This window comes from Microcaecilia unicolor, chromosome 6, assembly GCF_901765095.1.
Source record: "Microcaecilia unicolor chromosome 6, aMicUni1.1, whole genome shotgun sequence".
NCBI classification, from domain to species: Eukaryota; Metazoa; Chordata; class Amphibia; order Gymnophiona; family Siphonopidae; genus Microcaecilia; species Microcaecilia unicolor.
The window spans coordinates 141,607,151-141,630,531 of record NC_044036.1 but is presented as its reverse complement, the minus strand read 5'-3'; the positions used below and the strand labels follow the sequence as shown (position 1 = coordinate 141,630,531).

Here is a 23,381-nt window from a genome sequence, read left to right as displayed (position 1 = left end):
TAGCCAAAGATATTTACACCTGCTCAGATGTAAGTAACATATGATGGCAGCTAAAGACCTGCACCTGCCACTGAAAGGGTTACACTCCATCACGATCAATTACTGCATCACCAACAGGGCAGTCACACAATCAAGAAATGTCCTTAGCCCTTCACAATGAAGATTATTTCCAAAATGGTGCAAGAAGCCTATGCAATCATTCTATTTGGAACATTAAGTTTATTCTTAGGACCAAATTCTATTCATGGCTCTAAATCGGCACCAAAAATGGAGCACTAGGCATTATTCTACAAATGGCACTCTGAGTTGGACGCTGTGTATAGAATAACGCATAGCTCCGGGATCCATGATTAACTTTTAGGTGCGAGGATTTAGACCAGCTGAAACCTGGTATAAATCTTCGTACCTAAATTAGGCGCAGATCCGCTATATTCTGTAATACTGAGAGCAAACTGTTGGAACACCCGTGACCCGCCCACCCCCTTCCATGGCCCCACCCCCTTTTTGGATCCATGCACAAGAAGTTACGCACGCACATCATTTAGAATAGCGCCTAGCAAGATGCACGTGTAAATTCTTGTTATTGCCAATTAGTGCCAATAATTGATAATTAGCACCAAGTTATCAGTGCTAATTGGTTTGTTACTCAATCAAATTTGTGCGCATAATTTTCTGCGCCATATATAGAATCTGGGATTTAGTGACCACATGTGCAAGGTTGGTACAATTTCTGCTCCTCATACTAGTATTTCATAAACACATATAACCTCCCGATATTCACAGCTATTTCAGGCCAGTCACGGCTGTTGACCAGTTAAATTGCATACTGGCTTCTAACCATGGATATTCAGTGGGAGATAACTGGTTATCTCCTGCTAAATATCTGCGGTTAGCGGCTAACTGGTTAGGCATGGTATTCAGCTCTTAACCAGCTATGTTCAGTGCTTAAAATAAGCTGAATAAATAGCAGAGCTGTCTTTAACTGCTAAGCACTTAACCAATTAATGCTGAATATCAGCCTAACTGGTTAACTTTTTAATGGTTTAAAAAACCCAGATATTCAATGCCAGTCATCGGAAATGGCATGGCAATGAAGATCCAGGTTTAACACCAGTGGTGGACAGCAAAAGTGCTGCCTGCTCCCAGCTGAGTATCAGCTCCATAGTTGCCTGCCTATCCTCCTAAAGCAGCAACACACTTGCAGGTGAATTTTCGAAAGAGAAGGGCGCCCATCTTCCGACACAAATCGGGAGATGGGCGTCCTTCTCGCAAGGTCGCCCAAATCGGCATAATTGAAAGCCGACTTTGGGCGCCCTCAACTGCTTTCCGTCGCGGGGATGACCAAAGTTCACGGGGGCGTCGGCAGTGTAGCGAAGGCGGGACTGGGGCGTGTTTAGGAGATGGGCATCCTTGGCCGATAATGGAAAAAAGAAGGGCGTCCCTGATGAACACTTGGGCGACTTTACTTGGTCCACGTTTTTTCACGACCAAGCAACAAAAAGGTGCCCGAACTGACTAGATGACCACCGAAGGGAATCGGGGATCACCTCCCCTTAGTCCCCCAGTGGTCACTAACCCCCTCCCACCCTAAAAAAATCTTTTTTTTTTTCCAAATATTTTATTAATTTTCAAAGAATACAAATAACAGGAAAACAATGATGGAAAAACCTAGGAAGCAAGAAACACAACAGGTGGGAAAGGAAAAAAAAAGAGAAAGGAAAGAAGAGAAAAAAGGAGGGGAAAGCATCCAGGTGTTTAACAAATAAGTCCTTTGTACTGGTTTAAGGTGTGGCCTGAATAGTTTGGAGGTAGTTGTCCAAAATAGACCAAATTTTTTTCTTAGATACTATCATCCGACTTTTCGCAGCCATGGCGAGCTCAAACTTCTGATGCTGCAGGACTGTATTCCACCAGAAATGAATATTTTTTGCCAGCCTCAAATGCCATACTCAGGTCCATCACAGCAGTATGCAGGTACCTGGAGCAGTTGTAGTGGGTGCAGTGTACTTCAGGCAGGCGGACCCAGGCCCACCCCCCCCTACCTGTTACACTTGTGGTGGTAAATGTGAGCCCTCCAAAACCCACCACAAACCCACTGTACCCACATGTAGGTGCCCCCCTTCATCCCTAAGGGCTATGGTAGTGGTGTACAGTTGTGGGGAGGGGGTTTTGGGGGGGGGTGGTTTGGGGGGCTCAGCACCGAAGGTAAGGGAGCTATGCACCTGGGACCTTTTTCTGAAGTCCACTGCAGTACCCCCTAGGGTGCCCGGTTGGTGTCCTTGCATGTCAGGGGGACCAGTGCACTACGAATGCTGGCTCCTCTCACCACCAAATGGCTTGGATTTGGTTGTTTTTGAGATGGGCGTCCTCGGTTTCCATTATCGCTGAAAACTGGGGATGACCATCTCAAAAACAACCTAAGAACGATCATCTCTAAGGTCGACCTAAATTTCAAGATTTGGGCGTCCCCGACTGTATTATCGAAACGAAAGATGGACGCCCATCTTGTTTATGATAATACAGGTTACCCCTCCCCTTTACGGGGCCATCCTGCGAGGACGTCCTCATGAAAATTTGGGCGCCCCGTTCGATTATGCCCCTCCACGTGTCTTTGGTGAAGGTGATTGTTCTGCTACACTGTCCAGCGGAATCTGTTTCCTTGCTTAGCAGCTTGAAATCTACTAAGGGTTGAAAGAGAATTGGTGCCCCCAGGTCACAGTCGGGAGAATAGTGTGATACTCTTGGGACTGAAGTGATCCCCAGTGCTGCTACAAGGGTATGAGGCACCCTAAGCAAGGGCTTTCCAAACTGTGGATTGTGACCCAGCCAGGCATGTCATTACAATGCACCTCGGCAGGGTCGCAGACATGGCTGCAGCCATAACCATTGAGTCACAGCCTGAAAAAGATTTGTGAACGCTGCTCTAGCTAAACCTAAGTCAGATCCAGGTTATAAGGATCCTGTGGAAAGACCAGAAGAATATCATTGGCATAAATGTAACATCTAACCAAGGTTTCTTGAATAAGGGTAGCAAGGGGACCGAGAAAGATATTAAAAAGTAAAGAACAGAGCCCTGAGGTACACCACAGTAAAGAGGAACATAACCCGATGTGGATGCTGAAAGTGTAACCTGGAGACACCTATTAGAGAGGAAAGAAGAGGACCAGCAGAGAACACCAACATTGCAATTCTCGAGAGAAGAGAGTGGCTAACCGAATCAAATGCTGCTAAATAGGCACAATGATACTAAGAGGATCTCTAATAGAAAATGAATGGTATATAAAAAACAGAAGGGTTGCATATGTGTTTGCATGTCAAGTGGTGCTTAGATGGCAACTCTGGCTGTAAAGACTAAGACCAATGCCGGGATGGCTTGTACGGTCTAAGTCCCACATATTTATTTATTTATTACATTTGTACCCTGCGCTTTCCCACACATGGTAGGCTCAATGCGGCTTACATAGTAACAATATAAAGAATTACAAAGTCGTAAGAAGAATATACAGTTTGTAGTAAACGCAAAATTAATGGGGTTAACGGATAAGTAAATTGAGCATAGGAGGGATTGGGTGCAGAAGGAAATGAGCGTTGGGAGGTAGGCGTAGGAAGATGGAGAGGAATGGATATGTGGTAGCAAAAAGGATAATGGGAAACATGGTCAATGTATAACAATTGTCAATAAGAATCATGTGGGCAAGCTTTGGTTAGGTTGAATCGTTAGGGTAAGCTATCTTGAAGAGATGGGTCTTCAGTGCTTTTCTGAAGGGCAAAAGGCCGTTAAAGGTACGGATAGATCTTGGTAGATCATTCCGAAGCTGGCTGCCTAAAAAGCAAAAATTGGATGAGTAGAAGGATTTGTACTTAATACCTTTGTAGGATGGGCTGGAGAGGGCTTCGATGGAAACTCCAGTAATTTGGAATGTGAGGACAGTGCTGGGCAGACGTTTATGGTCTGTGTCCCACAAATGACAAGATGGATTTGGATAGGCTGGAGTGGGCTTTGACAGCAACTCTAGTAGTTGGAACACAAGCACAGAGCTGGGCAGACTTCTACGGTCTATGTCCCAGAAACAACGAAGAAAGACCATGATCAAGTATATAATATCACGTTCATTGTTGATTTAAACTTGAATTGAGAATAAACGTGACTGTTGGGCAGACTGGATGGACCATTGAGGTCTTTAACTGCCGTCACTTACTATGTTACTCTGTAAGAGTGGTGCATTACTACGGTCAACAGAAGAATAACAGTCATTAAGGACGGAAGCAATCACTCTTTCAGTAGAGTGACCTGTATGAAAGTCAGCTTGGAAAAAGTGAAGCATATTTGAGGCTTCCACATGTTGAGAAAGCTGATTAAAGACAAATCTTTTGAGCAATTTGCACAGGAAAGGGATATTAGAAACTTATGTTCTTATGAAGCTGCCTCTTTGTAAGACGAAAATCACCCTTAAACCAGGGTTTCGTATGAGGGTGGGAAGCTGTCAACCAGGAGGGAACATTCTGGGAGATCACTGCCTGTAATGTGTCAAGTAGCAGCCAGGGAGAAAGTGAAATGGAAGCAAAGTCAGACAGAAAGTTCTTAAATAATAGTGTTATAGCAGATAGGTAACAGGAGTCGAACGGAGGAACATAGTGAAGGTGGAACGGGGAGGGGTACAAGGGAAGGTAGGGATAACAAAAATGAGATTAAAGGATGGTCCATTCAGGGGAAGAAGGTGAGAAGGAAGTTGTAGAGGGAAAAAGAGTTGGTCCACCGGGAAAGGACCAAGTCCAAAATATGGCCTGCTGTACGAGCAGACGCAGCGACTAGCTACAAAACATCTGTACAACATTTTCTGTGGACTGAGAATCCAGTCTCATGAAGATTTAAGATTTTCTAACTAGCCTACACATGATTGTGGTTTAGTTTTCTTCAACACAGAAAAAAAAAGTATCTTAAACATCTCTGAAATTCTGTCTAAGCAAAACAAAGTGGCTCACAGCAAGGTGACGTCATCAGAACTGAATGCTGAAAAGAGGTTGGATGCTTCGTTCTGTGATCAGGCAGGCCTGGTCTCATTTGTACAGCAACACTCTCCTTCTCCCCCTTTCCCCCAACCAGAAGATTCTTTTAACACAGAAAAGCCAGACGTATTGGCGTAGACTGCTGCGCGACTCATTTTCCACCAAAGTTGCTATGCTCATATTAGCCCTCTCCTCAAGTCACTTCACTGACTCCCCATCCATTTCCGCATTCAATTCAAACTTCTCTTATTGACCTATAAGTGCATTCACTCTGCCGCTCCCCAGTACCTCTCCACTCTTGTCTCTCCCTACACCCCCTCTCGGGTACTCCGTTCTATAGATAAATCTCTCTTATCTGTCCCCTTCTCCTCTACTGCTAATTCCAGACTCCGTTCCTTTTATCTTGCTGCACCTCATGCCTGGAGTTGACTTCCCGAGCCTGTATGTCTAACCCCTTCTTTGACCGTTTTCAAGTCCAAACTTAAAGCCCACCTCTTTACCACTGCTTTTGACTCCTAACCACTGCTCACTTGCCCTGTCCTTGTAGCGCTATAGAAATGATAAATAGTAGTAGTAGAATGGCACAGTAGTGTAAATTTGTCCCAAGCAGCCCCTGCGGTGCAGGGGAGCCCAGTCCAGAAGAGGCCCAGCAACCTTGCGCTGTGGTTGTGGAGACAGAGCATGGAAAACATTGCTTGCTCCTAAAATGTTACCACACTGCCTCCGACCACTTTTCTCCAATGAAGGTATTTCAGTTCTACCTGCCAGCAGCTGAGTGCATAAGCACCTCACCACTCTTCCTTCTTTAAGTTTGGGGATATAGCGGGGGGGGGGGGGTATAGGGGAATATCTCCCCCCCCCCCACACACTCCCCGCCATGGGAAACCCTCTGCAAAATGTTGCTCCTGATCTCTTCATTTGTACTTATGTCACAGGAATGCCAGCTGGCAAACAAAGGCTTATCAGTAGCACTTCTGAACTAATGCATTCTTCAAAGTAGAATGGTGAGACAGAGGTTTGCTTTAGAAAGATAGAGAGATGTGGTAGCCGTGTTAGTCCACTTCTAAAAGCAGTCAATAGAAATAGAATAAAATAAAACATAGAAAAGAAAATAAGATGATACCTTTTTTATTGGACTAACTTCATATTTATTTATTTTATTTATTTATTGCATTTGTATCCTACATTTCCCACCTCTTTGCAGGCTCAATGTGGCTTACAATACATCATGAATAGTGGAAATATATTGGAAAATAGACATTTAGTGTTACAGAGGAACTTGGGCAAACATGATAATGATAAGACATGATAGAAGTATTACAAGCAGATATTGTAAGACAGTTCTGAATATATGTGGAGGAGTTGTGTATATTCACATTGGTTGATCTTTGTGGTTTGCCTTGTTAAAGAGATGGGTCTTCAATAGTTTGCGGAAGTTCGTTAGTTCGTAAATCGTTTTTAAGTTGCGCGGCAATGCGTTTCATAACTGTGTGCTCAAGTAGGTAAAGTTTGACGCGTGTATTAGTTTGTATTTTAAACCTTTGCTGTTAGGGGAGTGCAGATTAAGGATTAGCTTTCGAAGGTAGCCCTTCTTCGTCAGATCAGAAATAAGCAAATGTTCATAAGTAACAGCATATATAAGTGAAACATCAAAGTATTTCAGTGATGGTCTGAAAGGATTAGGGAGGGGTGGGCTAGGTGAGAAACAGAGAGGGCTGAGAGGATGGGGGACAGGGAGATAGATATGCATGGTGATCAGAGGGTGACAAAGCAGTGAAATTTCATGGTTTATAATGGGCTAGAAAATCCAGATCTTTGTTAAGTCCTGTCTGGTGGGTGTCAACATATTTAACCATTTTGGCTTCAAAGGTCTTGCATTCCAGGACTCATAGAAACAGATCAGCGAAGATATATATGAGGGGGGAAAGAAATAGAGAGAGGTGACAATGAATAATAAATCCAGATCAAGAGGAAATAAAAGGAATTTTAATACAGGGCATCTGAGCCTCACTCAGCACTACAGTGTAGTAAATTTAAAACAAATCGGAGAAACTTTTTCTTCACCCAACGCATAATTAAACTCTGGAATTCGTTGCCGGAGAATGTGGTGAAGGCGGTTAGCTTGGCAGAGTTTAAAAAGGGGTTGGACGGTTTCCTAAAGGAGAAGTCCATAAACCACTACTAAATGGACTTGGGGAAAATCCACAATTCCAGGAATAACATGTATAGAATGTTTGTACGTTTGGGAAGCTCTTGGCCTGGATTGGTTGCTGTCGTGAACAGGATGCTGGGCTCCATGGACCCTTGGTATTTTCCCAGTGTGGCATTACTTATGTACTTATGGAAACTGGGTATCCTGGGAAGGTGAAGGATGCAGGAAGGCAGCAAAAGCTAGACCTGTGGCCTATTTACATGCTGCATACATCCCAAGGTGTGAGTGAATCATCCCTTTGCATAAATCATCACCTAAGCTAGTTTACACTTGTAGAAGGTAAATGCCTTCTCCACCCAAAGACCTGCTTAATGCCCTCCCACAGCAAGCAGGAAAATGCATACGCCAGCTGTCCCTTCCTTTTGGAAAGTGCCAGATTACTGTGACATGCTGACACAGACACACCACTGTTAAATTTGCTAACAGGTTGGCACGTGTTCTTTCTAGGTTGCACCACCACCACATGCAAGTTGCTGTTTGGAATTAATCACAGAATTTAGCAATGCGGAGGGAGGAATGCGCAGGGTGGCGTGCTCTTCTGTTCAGCTGTGCCAGATGGCCCGTGACTCACCATGAAGTGGCCTGTCTGGAGCGTGTGGGGGTGCTTAGAAGTTAATCTCCAGGGTCTGGATTCCTGCGAGGCATCACAGGTCTTTACTTTTTTTTGTCTCTGTAGAATTTCATTCAATGTTTTACACAAGTGTTTTATTTTTTGATGTAAGCTCCCCCCACCCCTCTTCTTTGGTACACCTGAAAGGGGAAGCAGGACAAAAGGATGGATCACTGGTAGCTCCTTTCTTGTATCTATAATGTATTTAATCTCAAACCTTACTTCTGAATTGGAGCTGTAGCAGCAGCAGCTCAAGATGTACAATTCCTACAGTGCACATCTGTGTTTATTCATTGTATGAATGCAATTATAGTTTGGAACACTAAGAATTCTGCTTTTGGGGCATTTGAAGGACGTGCAATAAATTGCAACAGTACACACACCGACACATATCATCCTTAGCTGAGTTTTAGCTAATACACCTTTAGCCTCTGCCTCACTTCTGTTTCTCCCCCCCCCCCCCCCCCCCCAACAAAAAAGAAACATCTGCACGGAGGAGGAGCTGACCAGCAGGACATTTATTAAAGTCCTACGACTGAACTGGGACAGTCACAAACTTGACATCTTTTCAGCCGGAGCTGCAGATTAAATACCATATGCTCTTCCTCCCCTGGCAGCCAGAAAAGTTGAGCCTGCGGAAGCGGCTGACTTCTCTCGGCATACGCGTGCATTCCACGGACGCCTTCGTGCCCTGCCGAGAGCTGAGGATCTCTCCGCTACCTCACGCCAAACCTTCAATATTTATGCCAAGGAAGGTTGGCTCAGGTGACATCTTACGTTTAAAACTTGCTTTTCGTTAATGAGGTTGTGATAAAAACCATTGTTAAACCTTTTCAGAATAAGAAAGCCTTATCTTCTCCTGCCTGTCATTGTATTGAAACTTATCTAATGACACAACACAAAAAACACTCCCACTTGAACTTACTGATCAGCATCCTAAAAGTTACATCCGGAAAAAAGAAAATTAAATGGAGCAGAGAAGGCAGTTTTCAAGAAATAGGCCACTCCAGTCCCATTAGAGAATGGCAAGTATCTCTCATTATAATACGTAAATTGATATGTCCTAGCCGTGAGAATTACACCCTCACTATTGTTACCATCAGGAACAGCAGAGCTTCTCTGTATTTTAACTGGGGCTTCTGATGTTAGGTTTTATCCAGTAAAATATCCCTAGTGCCAAAAAATAAAATAGATGTTTCTTGGATAGAAACCAGAAACTCGTCACTTCCTCTAAAGATCTCACCTCTCTTCCCTTTCCTCTTTCGATCCTTCACGCTGTACCTTTGCCCGTTGAAACCATACCTGCATTTATTCAGACGAGAAGTCATCAGTACAGAATCGGTGCCCAGTCACTGTATTTCTTCCCCCTAATAAACAGCTAATGGAGCCGTGTTCAGCCTGCAGTGTCAGCGGTTTTATAACGCATTATACACTAGTCTGTAAAATGCTAAAAAAAATTTTGTTTCAAAAGTTTGTCGTACATTAACCCCCTGATTCTGTAAAGGTTTTGAAAAATTGGATAGGATTAGTTCATACATGGGACTCAACACGGGCTGTGTTTCGGCACAACTGCCTTCCTCAGGAGTCCACGGAACACAATGCAATGTGGTAAAGGCGGTTAGCTTAGCGGAGTTTAAAAAAGGTTTGGTCGTTCCCAGTATGGCAATACTTATGTACTTATGTATTAATGCTTGAATCCTATCTAGAACTATGGCGCTTAGTCAAAGGTAAAACCAATAGTAGCTCGTGAACGTAGCTCCACATTAGTCACATGAAATCAGAAATGCCAATGAGTTGGCACCAAAAGCTTTATCCGGCGGTAAGTCACACATACTGGCGTTAAGTGGTTGTGCCTAAGTTTGGGTGCACAAGAGTAGCTTTATGCTGGTGTTAGATAATGGGCCAGGTGCACCTTAATGCCGTTATGGAATTGGCATTAAACTTGCCCCATTGTGGCCCCTTAGTCTTGGCATCACTTTAAAGAATTTCCCCCTTAGCCTTTTTTCCCCACAGATGTAAACTAGCACAAACTCTTTAGTCCATCAGGCTTTACAATAAACCAGCAGGTATGAACCTTTCTGCCTAAGCCTTTCTCTAGTTCCACCTGCTGAAGACTCAGAATTTCACCTCAGGAGAGGAGCTCAGTTGCTAGCATGTGGCGTTGAGCCATACAGAGAGTCTAAGCTTGCTAGATCTGTTAAGTTTTCTCTCCCCGTCTCTGTCTCTAACTTTTGCTTAGGAGCAGGAATTTAGTGATTTCCTTTACTTTCAAGGAAATGCCGGCCATTTCGATTAGATTATTTGTGGCACAGATATTAAAAGAATTATTCACATTTTTTGTTGGATTAATGAGGTGAATGAAGCAATTTTCTACATAATACATTCTGGAATAAATAAATAGTGTTTGAAAATACCTCCCGCCAGAACGTTTGCACTTTGCTAGCAACACCCGCATAAAATAATTGTTGGGGTTTTTTAAAGTCACCTCTCAGAACTAACTCTTGTGTCCTTTAACAGTGAAGAAGTCTAGACACAGGAAATGCAGGGCCTGAAGGAACATCTGGATTGTTTATCACTTGTTTGCAACAGGTTGACGTTTGGCTGGAATGCAGAGGCTGGGCTGGCATGTGCTTTCATGAGGGCTAAAGCATTTGAGGAGAGATAAACTTTAATGCTCGCTTCACGTCTTTGAGATACTTTTTCCATGATGCTATATCTAAAAATGAACCTCCAGGGTTATGCAGGTTCAAAATATAGTACATGGTCCTGCTTATTTTCGAAGGAGAAGGGCGGCCATCTTCCGACACAAATCAGGAGATGGCCGGCCTTCTCCTAAAGCCGGTATAATCGAAAGCCGATTTTGGCCGGCTTCAACTGCTTTCCGTCGCAGGGCCAGCCAAAGTTCAAGGGGGCGTGTCAGCAGTGTACCGAAGGTGGGACGGGGGCATGGTTAAGAGATGGCTAGCTAGCCGATAATGGAAAAAAGAAGGCCGGCCCTGATGAGCATTTGGCCGGCTTTACTTGGTCCCTTTTTGTTCATGACCAAGCCTTGAAAAGTTGCCCGAACTGACCAGATGACCACCGGAGGGAATCGGGGATCACCTCCCTTTACTCCCCAGTGGTCACCAACCCCCTCCCACCCCCAAAAATCAAAACATTTTGTTGCCAACCTCTATGCCAGCCTCAAATGTCATACCCAGCTCCATGACAGTACTATGCAGGTCCCTGGAGCAGTTTTTAGTGGGTACTGCAGTTCACTTCAGGCAGGCAGACCCAGGCCCATCCCCCCACCTGTTACACTTGTGGTTGTAAATGGGAGCCCTCCAAAACCCACCCGAAACCCACTGTACCCACATCTAGGTGCCCCCCATTACCCTTTAAGGGCTATGGTAGTGTTGTACAGTTGTGGGTAGTGGGTTTTGGGGGCTCAGCACCCAAGTTAAGGGAGCTATGCACCTGGGATCAATTTGTGAAGTCCACTGCAGTGCCTTCTAGGGTGCCCGGTTGGTGTCCTGGCATGTTAGGGGGACCAGTGCACTACAAATGCTGGCTCCTCCCATGACCAAATGGCTTGGATTTGGCTGGTTTTGAGATGGCCGTCCTTAGTTTTCTTTATCGGCGAAAACCAATGGCGGCCATCTCTAAGGTCGAGCGAAATGTTGAAATTTGGCCGGGCCGTCCCCGACCGTATTATCAAAACGAAAGATGGCCGGCCATCTTGTTTCGATAATACAGTCGGGTACGCCACTTTACGGGGCCGTCATTAGAGATGGCCGGCCCCGTTCGATTAAGCCCCTCGGTATTATGTATATGCACAATGCAATTATCCCATTTAAGGATCCTTTTACTAAGCTGCGGTAAAGGGGGGCCTGTGCTAGCATCAGCGTGTGTTTTTGGTGCATGCTGAGACCCCCTTTCACTGCAGCGGGTAAAAGGCTGTCTTTTTTTTTGGGAAAAGAAATGGTCATGCGGTAAGTGAGAACAGCAACCAATAGGTCAGGGTATGAAAACCCCCACTTATAGACCAACAGCCAAAACAGAGGAGTAGGGGTGGACCAAGGAATCTCGTCAGCCAGTGGTGGGTTGAAGTAACTTTATTCAGCTCCAGACTTGTATGTAATAAACTGCGCCTAAATTCTAAAGGGGAAATGGGCATTTTGTGGGCATTCCCAAATTTACCCGTGTTGTTATAGAACATGGCTCAGTCTGAGTAAATCTATGTGCATGGATGTGCGCCACATTTTCATCGGTGTAAATGAAGGTGCATAGTTGTAGGCACTAGATTTCTGCTGCACGACTAATATTCCGCCAGTATTGTTATGCTCATATTAGCCCTCTCCTCAAGTCACTTCACTGGCTTCCTACCCGTTTCCGCATACAGTTCAAACTCCTCTTATTGACCTATAAGTGCATTCACTCTGCAGCTCCTCAGTATCTCTCCACTCTCATCTCTCCCTACATTCCTCCCCGGGAACTCCGTTCACTGGGTAAATCTCTCTTATCTGCACCCTTCTCCTCCACCGCTAACTCCAGACTCCGTTCCTTTTATCTTGCTGCACCATATGCCTGGAATAGACTTCCTGAGCCGGTACGTCAAGCTCCATCTCTGGCCGTCTTCAAATCTAAGCTAAAAGCCCACCTTTTTGATTCTGCTTTTAACTCCTAACCCTTATTCACTTGTTCAGAACCCTTATTTTATCATCCTCACTTTAATATTCCCTTATCTCTAGGTTGTCCTGTTTGTCTGTCCTAATTAGATTGTAAGCTCTGTCGAGCAGGGACTGTCTCTTCATGTTCAAGTGTACAGCGGTGCGTACGTCTAGTAGCACTATAGAAATCATAAGTAGTAGTAGTAGTATATCAGCTAAGTGTATTCTATATACCAAACCGCAATCTTATAGAATATGCTTAGGTGGAAATGTTTTCCGTGCAGATTTTTTCAGCACCATATAGAGAATCTGGTCCTATATGCTGTTCTATAAAGGATGCTGGTTTTCAGCACCTTTTTTTACTGCTATGGATTTATAGCCTGTCTCACTGACACAGACTACTCCGTAATTACCGTGGATTCTTTTGGATTCGTATTAGATAAATGAAACCTTTATTAGAGGTGCTAAATTCTACAATGATTAAGGTATATACAATGATTAGCTATATAAACACAATGATTAATACGAATCCAAAAGAACCCACGGCAATTATTGAGTAGTCTGTGTCAGTGAGACAGGCTGTAAATCCATAGCAGTACAGCCTTTTACTGAATCTGGCCTACAGTGTCAAGTGGGAGAAAAATAGGATGTGAACACTGGCTTCCCTGGTTTGCAATCTGCCTCTCTAACCACTAAGCTACTCCTCCACACCCCGGTAAATATACTTCAGTCATAGAAATGTTCATGGGATTTAATAGAATTGTAGTATGTGGAAATCTTATTACTAAGAGGATACAAGAAACCTTCACTAGTATTTCATCATTTGTGCTGCATCTTTTTGTTGTAAAAGTCTATTTTAATTTAATTAACTTGGGATCTTCTTCTGTTACAGCCTTTGCCCTTCAGAAATGAAATGCCATCTTCACATTATGGTGCTCAAAGTAAAACCGTTGCTCCCGAATGAAAAACAAACTTGTAAATGTTATGGTTCTGAGAGTAACTAAACTGTTCTGTTCAGGACGATAATGAAAAGTATCATTTACTGTGAAAAGCAAATGGGGAGTAATTATAGCACATGGTTACAGTAGCACTGGCGCTTGAAAGGATACAAAATTGAAGCTATGAATGAAGCAGCTGTCCCTCTGTTTTCTAAACTCCGAGACAAAAATGGTAAATACCTGCCTACCAGTCATTTAAAAACCCAACAACTGATGGACTCTGGCAGTAGATTGTAAATAGAAGCAATCGTAGGTTTCTCATGATTATACTGTGTAGCAGAGAGTGGTTACAACTCTCTCTTCCCACCATAGGGCACCTTCTGATGTCAAACTGCAGGGGTTTTAGGCTAATTGGGATTACACTATTGGGTATATCACACATAAAGCATACTGTATTTGTTGACATTGGACATAGGTTGCGCCATTAAAATATGCTCAAAGTGGGATGCAGAAAGAAAGGTTAGAAAGAGGATAAGCATATTGAAAATGAGAAATCCGGTACGCGCCTTTGAAGCACAACACGATAATCTAGAAGTGTCAGTACCATCATCCACTGAAGATATTTTTCATCGTCTGTGTATTTTAACAAATTGATGCGCCTGGTGCGCCAAAAGTAAGAAAGTTTGTCACATACTTTCTTGAATCTCCATTATCCCAATTGCAGAGGACTTAAATTTAAATCAATATATGCATCTAGTTTCTCCTACATTTGTACGCAACATTGGAATGCACTGCCAAATGCCATAAAAACAACACACAATTTGGCAGCCTTCCGGAAACTATTAAAGACTAACCTGTTCAGAGAGACTTATCAAAAGGACCCTTTTTAAAAAAACAGGACATCAGAACTGTACCAGAATTAGTTAACATTGAATTATTCTTATTTTGGTTACTTTATCACATTGTCGTTATTGAGCGCTTTTCACTACCCTACTGTGTACTCTATATACTCTGATTGGAACATTCTTCTGTATTTCTTATTCCGGAAATGGCGATCGCCACTACGGTATTTGTAAGCCACATTGAGCCTGCAAAGAGGTGGGATCTAAATGCAGAAAATAAATAAATAAATCAAAAGCTATTGCAGACAAAAGAACTTCAAGCGTGAACCCGCAGTTTATGGAAATATCTTCGGTGGATGATTTCCTGATGCAGGCCTAGTTGACCGAAACACAACTGTGTCGAGTCTCCACCATCCTTAATAAACAGTCTTTCTTATCTGAAGCTTCGTCCATTGTCCTTGAGTCGTCTTCGCTGTTGCACCTAACAGCCCTCCATTTCTTCTTGGCTACAATACTCCTAAAGAAGGAACCTTCTAGAACAATGAAGTCAATATTGAGTTGTCTGTCAGACTTTTAACTCTTTTCAAATAATGTGCACACTTCCATGAATATTGTGCACTCTTTGTACAAAGAGGGAGAAATCGGCACAGAAGTAGCATCTACCGCCCAGTGCCATATATAGAATTTCCCCCGGAGTATGTGCTCATAACCTCACTCTTATAACAAACAAGCAAACATTCCTCTAAATGACTCTGGAAATGACACGACACAAATATTTTCAAGCTGTACATCCCTACGTATAAGCACTGGCAGCATTGTTACATAAAAGACTCAACACGGCACTATGTTTCGGCTCAAAGTGCCTGCCTCAGGAATCTTGCAATTATTTGTCCAAAGAATAATACTGAACAGCTATAAATGTGGATAAAGAAAAAAGCAGTTATGCAATGAAGGATGATGCCTTCAACCACATAAATGCTTTGGAGTACTGATCTCAGCATTGGGTGAAACATGCTTTGCAGAAACTCTTTTCGGCAAAGTGAGCTGGAGGCATTTTCACCACACTTAATTCAGGTCCTGGAACCTCTACATATTTTGAGAATTATACCCCATGAAACCCCTATTACTTTTTCATTGCTAAGTGTTCTACAGAAAGAATGACCCTGATATCATCTGAAAAAGTTCTTCATAAAGAGCATGTGCAGGATAAGTCCGTAGCAGTTTCTCCACAGAGCATCAGTAGTGTTTCTGGGAAAGGTCATCAGTTGTTTCTACAGGAACCATTACGAACATATACCTGAGGTCCTTGAAACAAAATGGCCCTTATAGAACAGGTCTTAGACAGAACATTTAGTACTAGCAGAACTGTAATAGGTATTACAAAAGCAACGTTCAAGACAGTGGCGTAGCCACAGGTGGGCCTGGGTGGGCCAGGGCCCACCCATTTAGGGCTCGGGTCCACCCAACAGTAGCACACGTTTAGCGGTAGCTGGTGGGGATCCCAAGCACAGCCAGCTGAAGGCTTCCCCCTGATGGTAACGAAAACACTACTCTGCACAATACTGGCACCTGAGCATGCTCATTTTTCAGCACATGCCTGCTGCGGACTGCCAAGGTGGAAAGAAATGTTTTCCCACCAGCTGAGATATTTTTTTGGTGGTGGTGGTAGTGGTGGTGGTGGTGGTGGGGGGGGGGGAGGGGGGATAACACTTGGTGCCCACCCACTTCTTGCCTAGGTCCACCCAAAATCTGTTGTCTGGCTACGCCCCTGGTTCAAGAAATGTTTACAAAGGCATTAGGTATATCTTGACAGGAGGTAAGAAAAGTCATAACTTAATTGTAAATCTAGTTCCAGGTACAGCGTAGAAGTTAAATTTAATCTGCCATCTTCATTAGTGTGATAGTTCTACAGGTGTCATGTTATGTTATGGGGTCCTTTTACTAAGCCGCATAGGTGCTGACACGTGCCCGACGCACGTCAATTTGGAGTTACCGCCTGGCTACTGCATGGCCCACGCAGTAATTTCATTTTTGACATGCGTCTGCTACGTGCACCAGAAAATATATTTCATTTTCTGACGGGCGGTGAAAATTGGGCGGTGACTCCGACTTGATACGCATAGGGCGATTACTGCATGGTTAACGTATGAGACTTTACTGCTAAGTCAATGTTTGGCGGTAAGGTCTCAGACCCAAAATGGGCATGCGTCAATTTTTATTTTGCGGCACGTCCATTTTTGGCAACAATTTTTTTAAAGGCATTTTTTTACAGGCACACTGAAAAATTGATCTGTGTGCGCTCAAAAAAACGTGCCAACACTAGCGCAGTCCATTTTTCAGGGCACCTTAGTAAAATGACCCCCGAGTGCTGTGTACATTTTGATCTATACATTTTGTAAAATCAACTCCTTTCATTTCTCACAAGGTTGCCATCAAATCCATTCGGAAGGAGAAGATCACAGACGAGCTGGACAGGGTGCATCTTCAGCGGGAGATTGAAATAACAGCTCTGCTCAAGCATGATCACATTGTACAGATTTATGAAGGTTAGTCCAGGAGCTAAAATAAAAATTAAGCAAGCAATTGTGCACATAGGGTCATTTACGCATCTAATTAAATTAGCTAATGATACATACCAATAATTGACATCAACAAGCAGTAATTTAGAGTTACAGGAGGTGTAAATGACTTATACCCTCTATTCTATAAACTTAGGGCTGGATTCAAGAAATGCCGCCGAAAATTAGCTGAGTGCTGTCTATGCAATAGCACATATGGGGAGATTCTATATATGGTGCCTAAAAAATTGGCATGGAAATCAATGTCGACTGGGCATAGTCTACAAGCGGCACCTCGATTTAGGCACCACTTTCCAAAAATGGGACTAGGGCTAGGGGGCATGCGATGAAGCTACAATGTAGTAAATTTAAAACAAATCGGAGAAAGTTTTTCGGTAATTAAACTCTGGAATTCGTTGCCAGAGAATGTGGTAAAGGCAGTTAGCTTAACGGAGTTTAAAAAAGGTATGGACGGCTTCCTAAAGGAAAAGTCCATAGACCATTATTAAAATGGACTTGGGGAAAATCCACTGCTTATTTCTGGGATAAGCAGCATAAAATGTTTTGTACTTTTTTGGGACCTTGCCAGGTATTTTGATCTGGATTGGCCACTGTTGGAAACAGGATGCTGGGCTTGATGGACCTTTGGTCTTTCCCAGTTTGGCAATACTTATGTACTTATATAGAATATGCTTAGTTGATTTATATGTGCCTAAAACAACATGCCTCCTTTTACGCCAACAAAAACGTGGAGTAAATCCTGGCACGTAGATTTAGACACACCGGGCCATATTCTATAAGTATACACATACATTTTGGAATGCCCATGATATGCCCATTTTCCCACCCATAACCATTTTTTTCAGCACCATATATAGAATTTTGGAGACTGTAATTTCCCAAAAATTCACTCCATATTGCATTCTCTTCACAACATATATTTACACACAAAAAAAGACGCACCCACACTTTCTGGGTGTCCATCCCTACTAGAGTGTATAATCACTAATATTTGATATTAGATCAGGGCACAGTAGAGAAAAACAGGAGACATGTGTCAATTTTTAAAACACTCATGATATATACATTTTTTTTTTTTACAGTGTTCGAGAACAAAGATAAGATAATTATAGTCATGGAGTATGCCAGCAATGGTGAACTCTATGATTATGTGAACAACAGGCAACGAATTGCAGAGAATGAGGCAAGGCGATTCTTTCGACAGATTGTCTCAGCGGTGCACTACTGTCACAAGGTAAGAGAAGGAACACATTCTGGATATTTCCTTAGCTGGAATTTTAATGGAAACTGCACTAGTTAATGGAGGAGGAAGACTTCACTGTCCTTTCGTCAAGGTTTATTATTTCTGCTGCCTGAATTTATAGGCAAAGAATGAAAATATAATAACCCTTCCGGAGTCTTTTTGTAAATCTTGGATCACATTCTTAAGCCATAATTTTCAGGGCTCAGGCTTACAGTCTTTATAATAAGTGTTGGAGGCAATGTCTCCAAATAGGTTTGTTTTGCAAATACTATGAGAGTAATGCGCCTTCCTCCTAAGCCAGGGTGTGATTTCAGTTCTTCGGATCTACCGCTAATGTCCATCGTAGTACTTGCATCATGTAAAAAAGAGCTTCCTTCTGGAGTTCAGAAGATGGACAGGTAATTTATCTAGGTGTGCTTGGAAATTGTTTTTAATCAAGCCAGTGGCACCCAAAACAATGGGAAATATTGCTCTATCTTTCTGCCACATTTTCTTGGTTTCTGCCTACATTTCTTGGTACCTGAGGATCTTCTGGGGTCAGTATTCAGTGTGGTTTAAGCAGGCAGGAGAGAGGGAGTGATAGATACCAGAGGAGAACGATAGCCTACACACTACCACTAGAAAGGAATTTGATGAAGGGAAGGACCACCCAAAAATAGCACAAAGTGATCTCCTCCAGGGCAGTGTATCAAGTTGTAAATAAACTTGGAAACTAGTTGTGTGCTTTTCCCTTGACATGCTGTGGCTTTCTCTTCAAGTTCCTCCTGTTGTGCCTGTCATACAAGGTCATGTGATTGTCACTTTGTTTGTCTTTTTATGTCTGTTAAAATAATCTATTTTGTACACAACTTTGATATAATGTTTGAAAGCAGTGTAACAAATTAGGTTAACTAAATAAATAAATACATTTTGTCTATTCTCTTTCAACTTTGAATACTTTCTGCATTTCAGTAATCTAAAACCAACCCTCGTTCCAATTAGTTCGATGTGAAAAAAAAATGTAAAAACATACAGACAGCTAAAACAACCTTATGCAAGCTGTGAGGTTTGCTAATTCAAAGCGATATTTATTTTGTATATGAAAATTTCAAACAATACTTTTGGAAACAGCTGTTTTGTATTACAGTACAGGAATTAATAACAACAACATATGTTATGAGATTTTTCCTTCTTTTTATGACTGAGTAGCGATTTGAACAGTGGGTTAACAGCCAGGGTTCAAATCCTGCTGCTGCTTCTTATGAGCTTGGGCAAGTCATTTAAGGGTCTTTTTAATAAGGTGCACTAACAGATTTAGCACACATTAAATGATAAGATGCCCATTATATTCCTATGGGCATTTAATCATTAGCGTGTGCTAAATCCATTAGCGCACCTTAGTTAAAGGACCCATTAACTTTCAATTGTCTCAGGTACAAACTTCAATATTGATTTTTTAATTGCTGACCACTGTTTGTGGTCGTTTGGGGTTTTTTAATTTTCAAATGACTGTCTTTAAGAACGGGCTGAAATGGCAGAAATGGCGCTCAAAATTTGTCACTGGAAAAAAAATCTGCACTAAGCGCTATTCTCTAAACGGTGTGTGTCCTTTATAGAATAAAGCTTAGCACCGATTTTCACGCTCAACTTACACCTGCTGAAATTTGACTCCGTATTCTATAATGCTGCATCCAAATATTTGGAACACCTCTGACCCATTCATGCCTCTCCCATGGCCATGCCCTCTTTTGGGTTGCATGCTATGGGCTTTAGACGCCCAGAATTATAGAATAGCTGCAGCCAGATGCACATGGAAATCTTAATTGGTGCTAATTAACATCAATAATTGGTTGTTAGCATCCAGTTATTGATGGTTAATAGCTCGTTAGCCAATTAAGTTGGATGTGCATTTTGGAAGTCCACCCACTCAAATCTGGGTGCTATTTATAGAATCCAGGGGTCTGTGCATAGTCCTTAAGCTGTCCTTAAGGACTATGCACAACTTGCACACAGTGTGCACTCTATTCCTGATGCATGTGCAATGAAATTGCATGGAAATACTTTTAAAACAAATAAGAGGAACTATTTTTTCACTCAAAGAATAGTTAAGCTCTGGAACTCATTGCCGGAGGATACGGTAACAGCAGTCAGTATGTCTGGGTTAAAAAAGGTTTGGACAAGTTCCTGGAGGAAAAGTCCGTAGTCTGTTTTTGAGACAGACATGGGGGAGCCACTGCTTGCCCTAGGATCGGTAGCATGGAAAGTTGCTACTATTTGGGTTTCTGAATGGAATGTTCCTACTCTTTGGGAATCCAGAATATTGCTACTATTTAGGTTTCTGACAGGTACTTGTGACCTGGATTGGCCATGCTGGAAGCAGGATACTAGGCTAGATGGACCATTGGTCTGACCCACTATGACTATTCTTATGTTCTTATGTTAACTATTGCACATGCATACGCTGTCAGGAAAGAGCACGCACTATGTGGAAATAGCGTAAACTCTTTAAGGAGAGTGTGCACTATGCTGTCGATGTTTTAATGTATATTGTGTTGACATTGTAGGTAGCATACTATCCTGCTTATAATCGAAATAGAAAAACGCCTATATTGTGACCCAAATCGGGAGATAGACGTTTATCTCACAAAAACAAATCAAGCGGTATAATCGAAAGCCAAATTTGGACGTTTTCAACTGCACTCCGTCGCGGATGCGGACAAAGTTGATGGGGCGTGTCGAAGGCGTGGTGAAGGCGGAACTGGGGCGTGGTTATCGGGCGATCAGAGATGGGCGCCTTTCGCCGATAATGGAAAAAAAATATGCGTTTTTAGCGAGAATTTAGAGCACTTTTCCTGGACCCTGTTTTTCCACGAATAAGGCCCCAAAAAGTGCCCTAAATGACCAGATGACCACTGGAGGGAATCGGGGATGACCTCACCTGACTCCCCCAGTGGTCACAAACCCCCTCCCACCACAAAATATGCCGTTTCACAACTTTTTATTTTCACCCTCAAATGTCATACCCACCTCCCTGGCAGCAGTATGCAGGTCACTGGAGCAGTTATTAGGGGGTGCAGTGGACTTCAGGCAGGTGGACCCAGGCCCATCCCCCCTCCACCTGTTACACTTGTGCTGGTAAATGGGAGCCCTCCAAACCGCCCCCCAAACCCACTGTACCCACATGTAGGTGCCCCCCTTCACCCCTTAGGGCTATAGTAATGGTGTAGACTTGTGGGCAGTGGGTTTTGAGGGGGATTTGGGGGGCTCAACACCCAAGGGAAGGGTGCTATGCACCTGGGAGCTGTTTTACCTTGTTTTTTTTTTTTTGTAAAAGTGCCCCCTAGGGTGCCCGGTTGGTGTCCTGGCATGTGAGGGGGACCAGTGCACTACGAATCCTGGCCCCTCCCACGAATAAATGTCTTGGAGTTATTCGTTGTTGAGCTGGGCGCTTTCGGTTTCCATTATCGCTGAAAAACAAAAAACGCCCAGCTCAAAAAAAGATAAACGTCCATGTTTTTCGAAAATACGGTTCGGTCCGCCCCTTCACGGACCCGTTCTCAGAGATAAACGCCCATGGAGATAGACGTTTTCCTTCTATTATGCCCCTCTATGTCATAATGTGAATTTTTTTTGAATATTTTACTGCAGTAATTGTCTATTGCCTATGTTCAACTTATTCTTGCTGTACATCGCATTGGATAAAGTTTTTCAAAAAGGTAGTAAATTAAACCTTATAAGTAAATAAATGAAAGAAAACATACAAATCTAAATTGTAGTGAAATTTCCTTTTGGTAATTTTGAAAGAAAATGAAAGAAAATTGTTCAAAGGCTGGTTGCATTTCAATTCAAAGCAAATGACAATCTTTAATAATTCCTGGGAATAAGGAAATTAAAATTAACGCTCTTATCTATTTATACAGTTGGGCTGGCTACAGTACACAGCTGAATGCTGCATGAGCATGAGGTCAGGATGAACTTCTGTACTCATGATTTTATCCCATAAAGAAAGCTTTATTATTTTGTCCTAGAATCTATTTGGATGGAAGAGATGGATAGACATTTGGATAGTTAATCATGAAGGATATTTTAGGATAGTTGAACGTATAAATAGATTTAGACATGCACACAGAAATAGAAGAAATAGTTGGGTACTTCAATACAGAAATAAACATTTGGCCAGTTGGACACAAGGAGATATTTAAGTAGTAGAAAATAAATAAATATTGTACTGGTCAACTAGAGGCACAGAGACGTGATGGTTAATAGCTAAAGAGAATATAGAGCTTGGAATTGAGACATCCAGATCAGAATATGCTCAGTTTTGTGATATTTTAGACCTAGAGCCTTTTCTTTAAAAAGAAAAAAACCCAGTCCAAAGAGTACACATGGACTTGCTGCTACATGCAGTAGGAGCAGCCATTTTACAAATATAAGTGTTTGAACGGCACAAACCCAGCTGCTTCATGACTTCCACATGTAGCTGGCCCCATTTTACAAACCAGTGCAACAGCTCAGAGAGGGTCCAAAGTACAGAACAAAGTCCAAGATAGAACAAAAAGCTCCAAGTGCCTCCAGAAATGGGACACGGTTCCTTTTATTGCAAAAATCAACTTTCCAATGTGGACCCGACACGGGCCGTGTTTCAGCGCCCAGTGCCTGCGTCAGGGGTCAAATATGATCTTATATGAAGTAAATACTGTGCTCAACAACCAAATTTCTTCCTTGTAAAATAAAAATGAATTCTGTCTGTTAACCAGCCTAGGAAGAAATTTGGTTGCTGAGCACAGTATTTACTTCATATCAAACATATAAATGGCGAGTGACCGTACTCACTCGCAAATGCGCAGTAGAGACTTCCCTCTCTGTCCCGCCCCCGCGTCAATACGTGATGATGGAGGTGGGACAGAGAGGGAAACTGCGCGAAGCCACCGATGTCGCTACTGCTCTCCCCCCAAGGTCACCGCTACCGCTCCCCCCCCCCGAGGTCGTCGCCGCCGCCGCCCCCCTCCACCTGGCCCGAGAACTCTCTTCGGTATTGAACTTACATCGGCGAAATGCAGCACACAGATCAGCTGAGCTCCCGCCGCCCTCGCCGACATTACGTCACATGAGGGCGGGACACAGGCAGAAAAGGCCGATGGGAGCTCAGCTGATCTGCGTGCTGCCTGCGTTTCGCCGATGTAAGTTCAATACTGAAGAGAGGGCCAGGGCCGGGTGCAGGGGTGGTGGCGGTGACTCCGGGGGACCGGTAGCAGCGACCTCAGGGGGGGGGGCCTTGCCAAAACCCCATACTAGCAGATCAATATAACATCAGAAAGATTT

General features: G+C 43.0%; 1 protein-coding gene across 1 annotated transcript in view; it reads left to right on the top strand.

Moving 5' to 3' along the window:
* LOC115473003 (NUAK family SNF1-like kinase 1) overlaps positions 1-23,381 on the top strand; it is a 49,947-nt gene that overhangs the window by 1,926 nt on the left and 24,640 nt on the right. The window contains exons 2-3 of the mRNA XM_030207581.1: positions 16,684-16,804; positions 17,920-18,071. Of these exons, the coding sequence (XP_030063441.1) occupies positions 16,684-16,804; positions 17,920-18,071 (273 nt within the window). The remainder of the gene's footprint in view (positions 1-16,683; positions 16,805-17,919; positions 18,072-23,381) is intronic.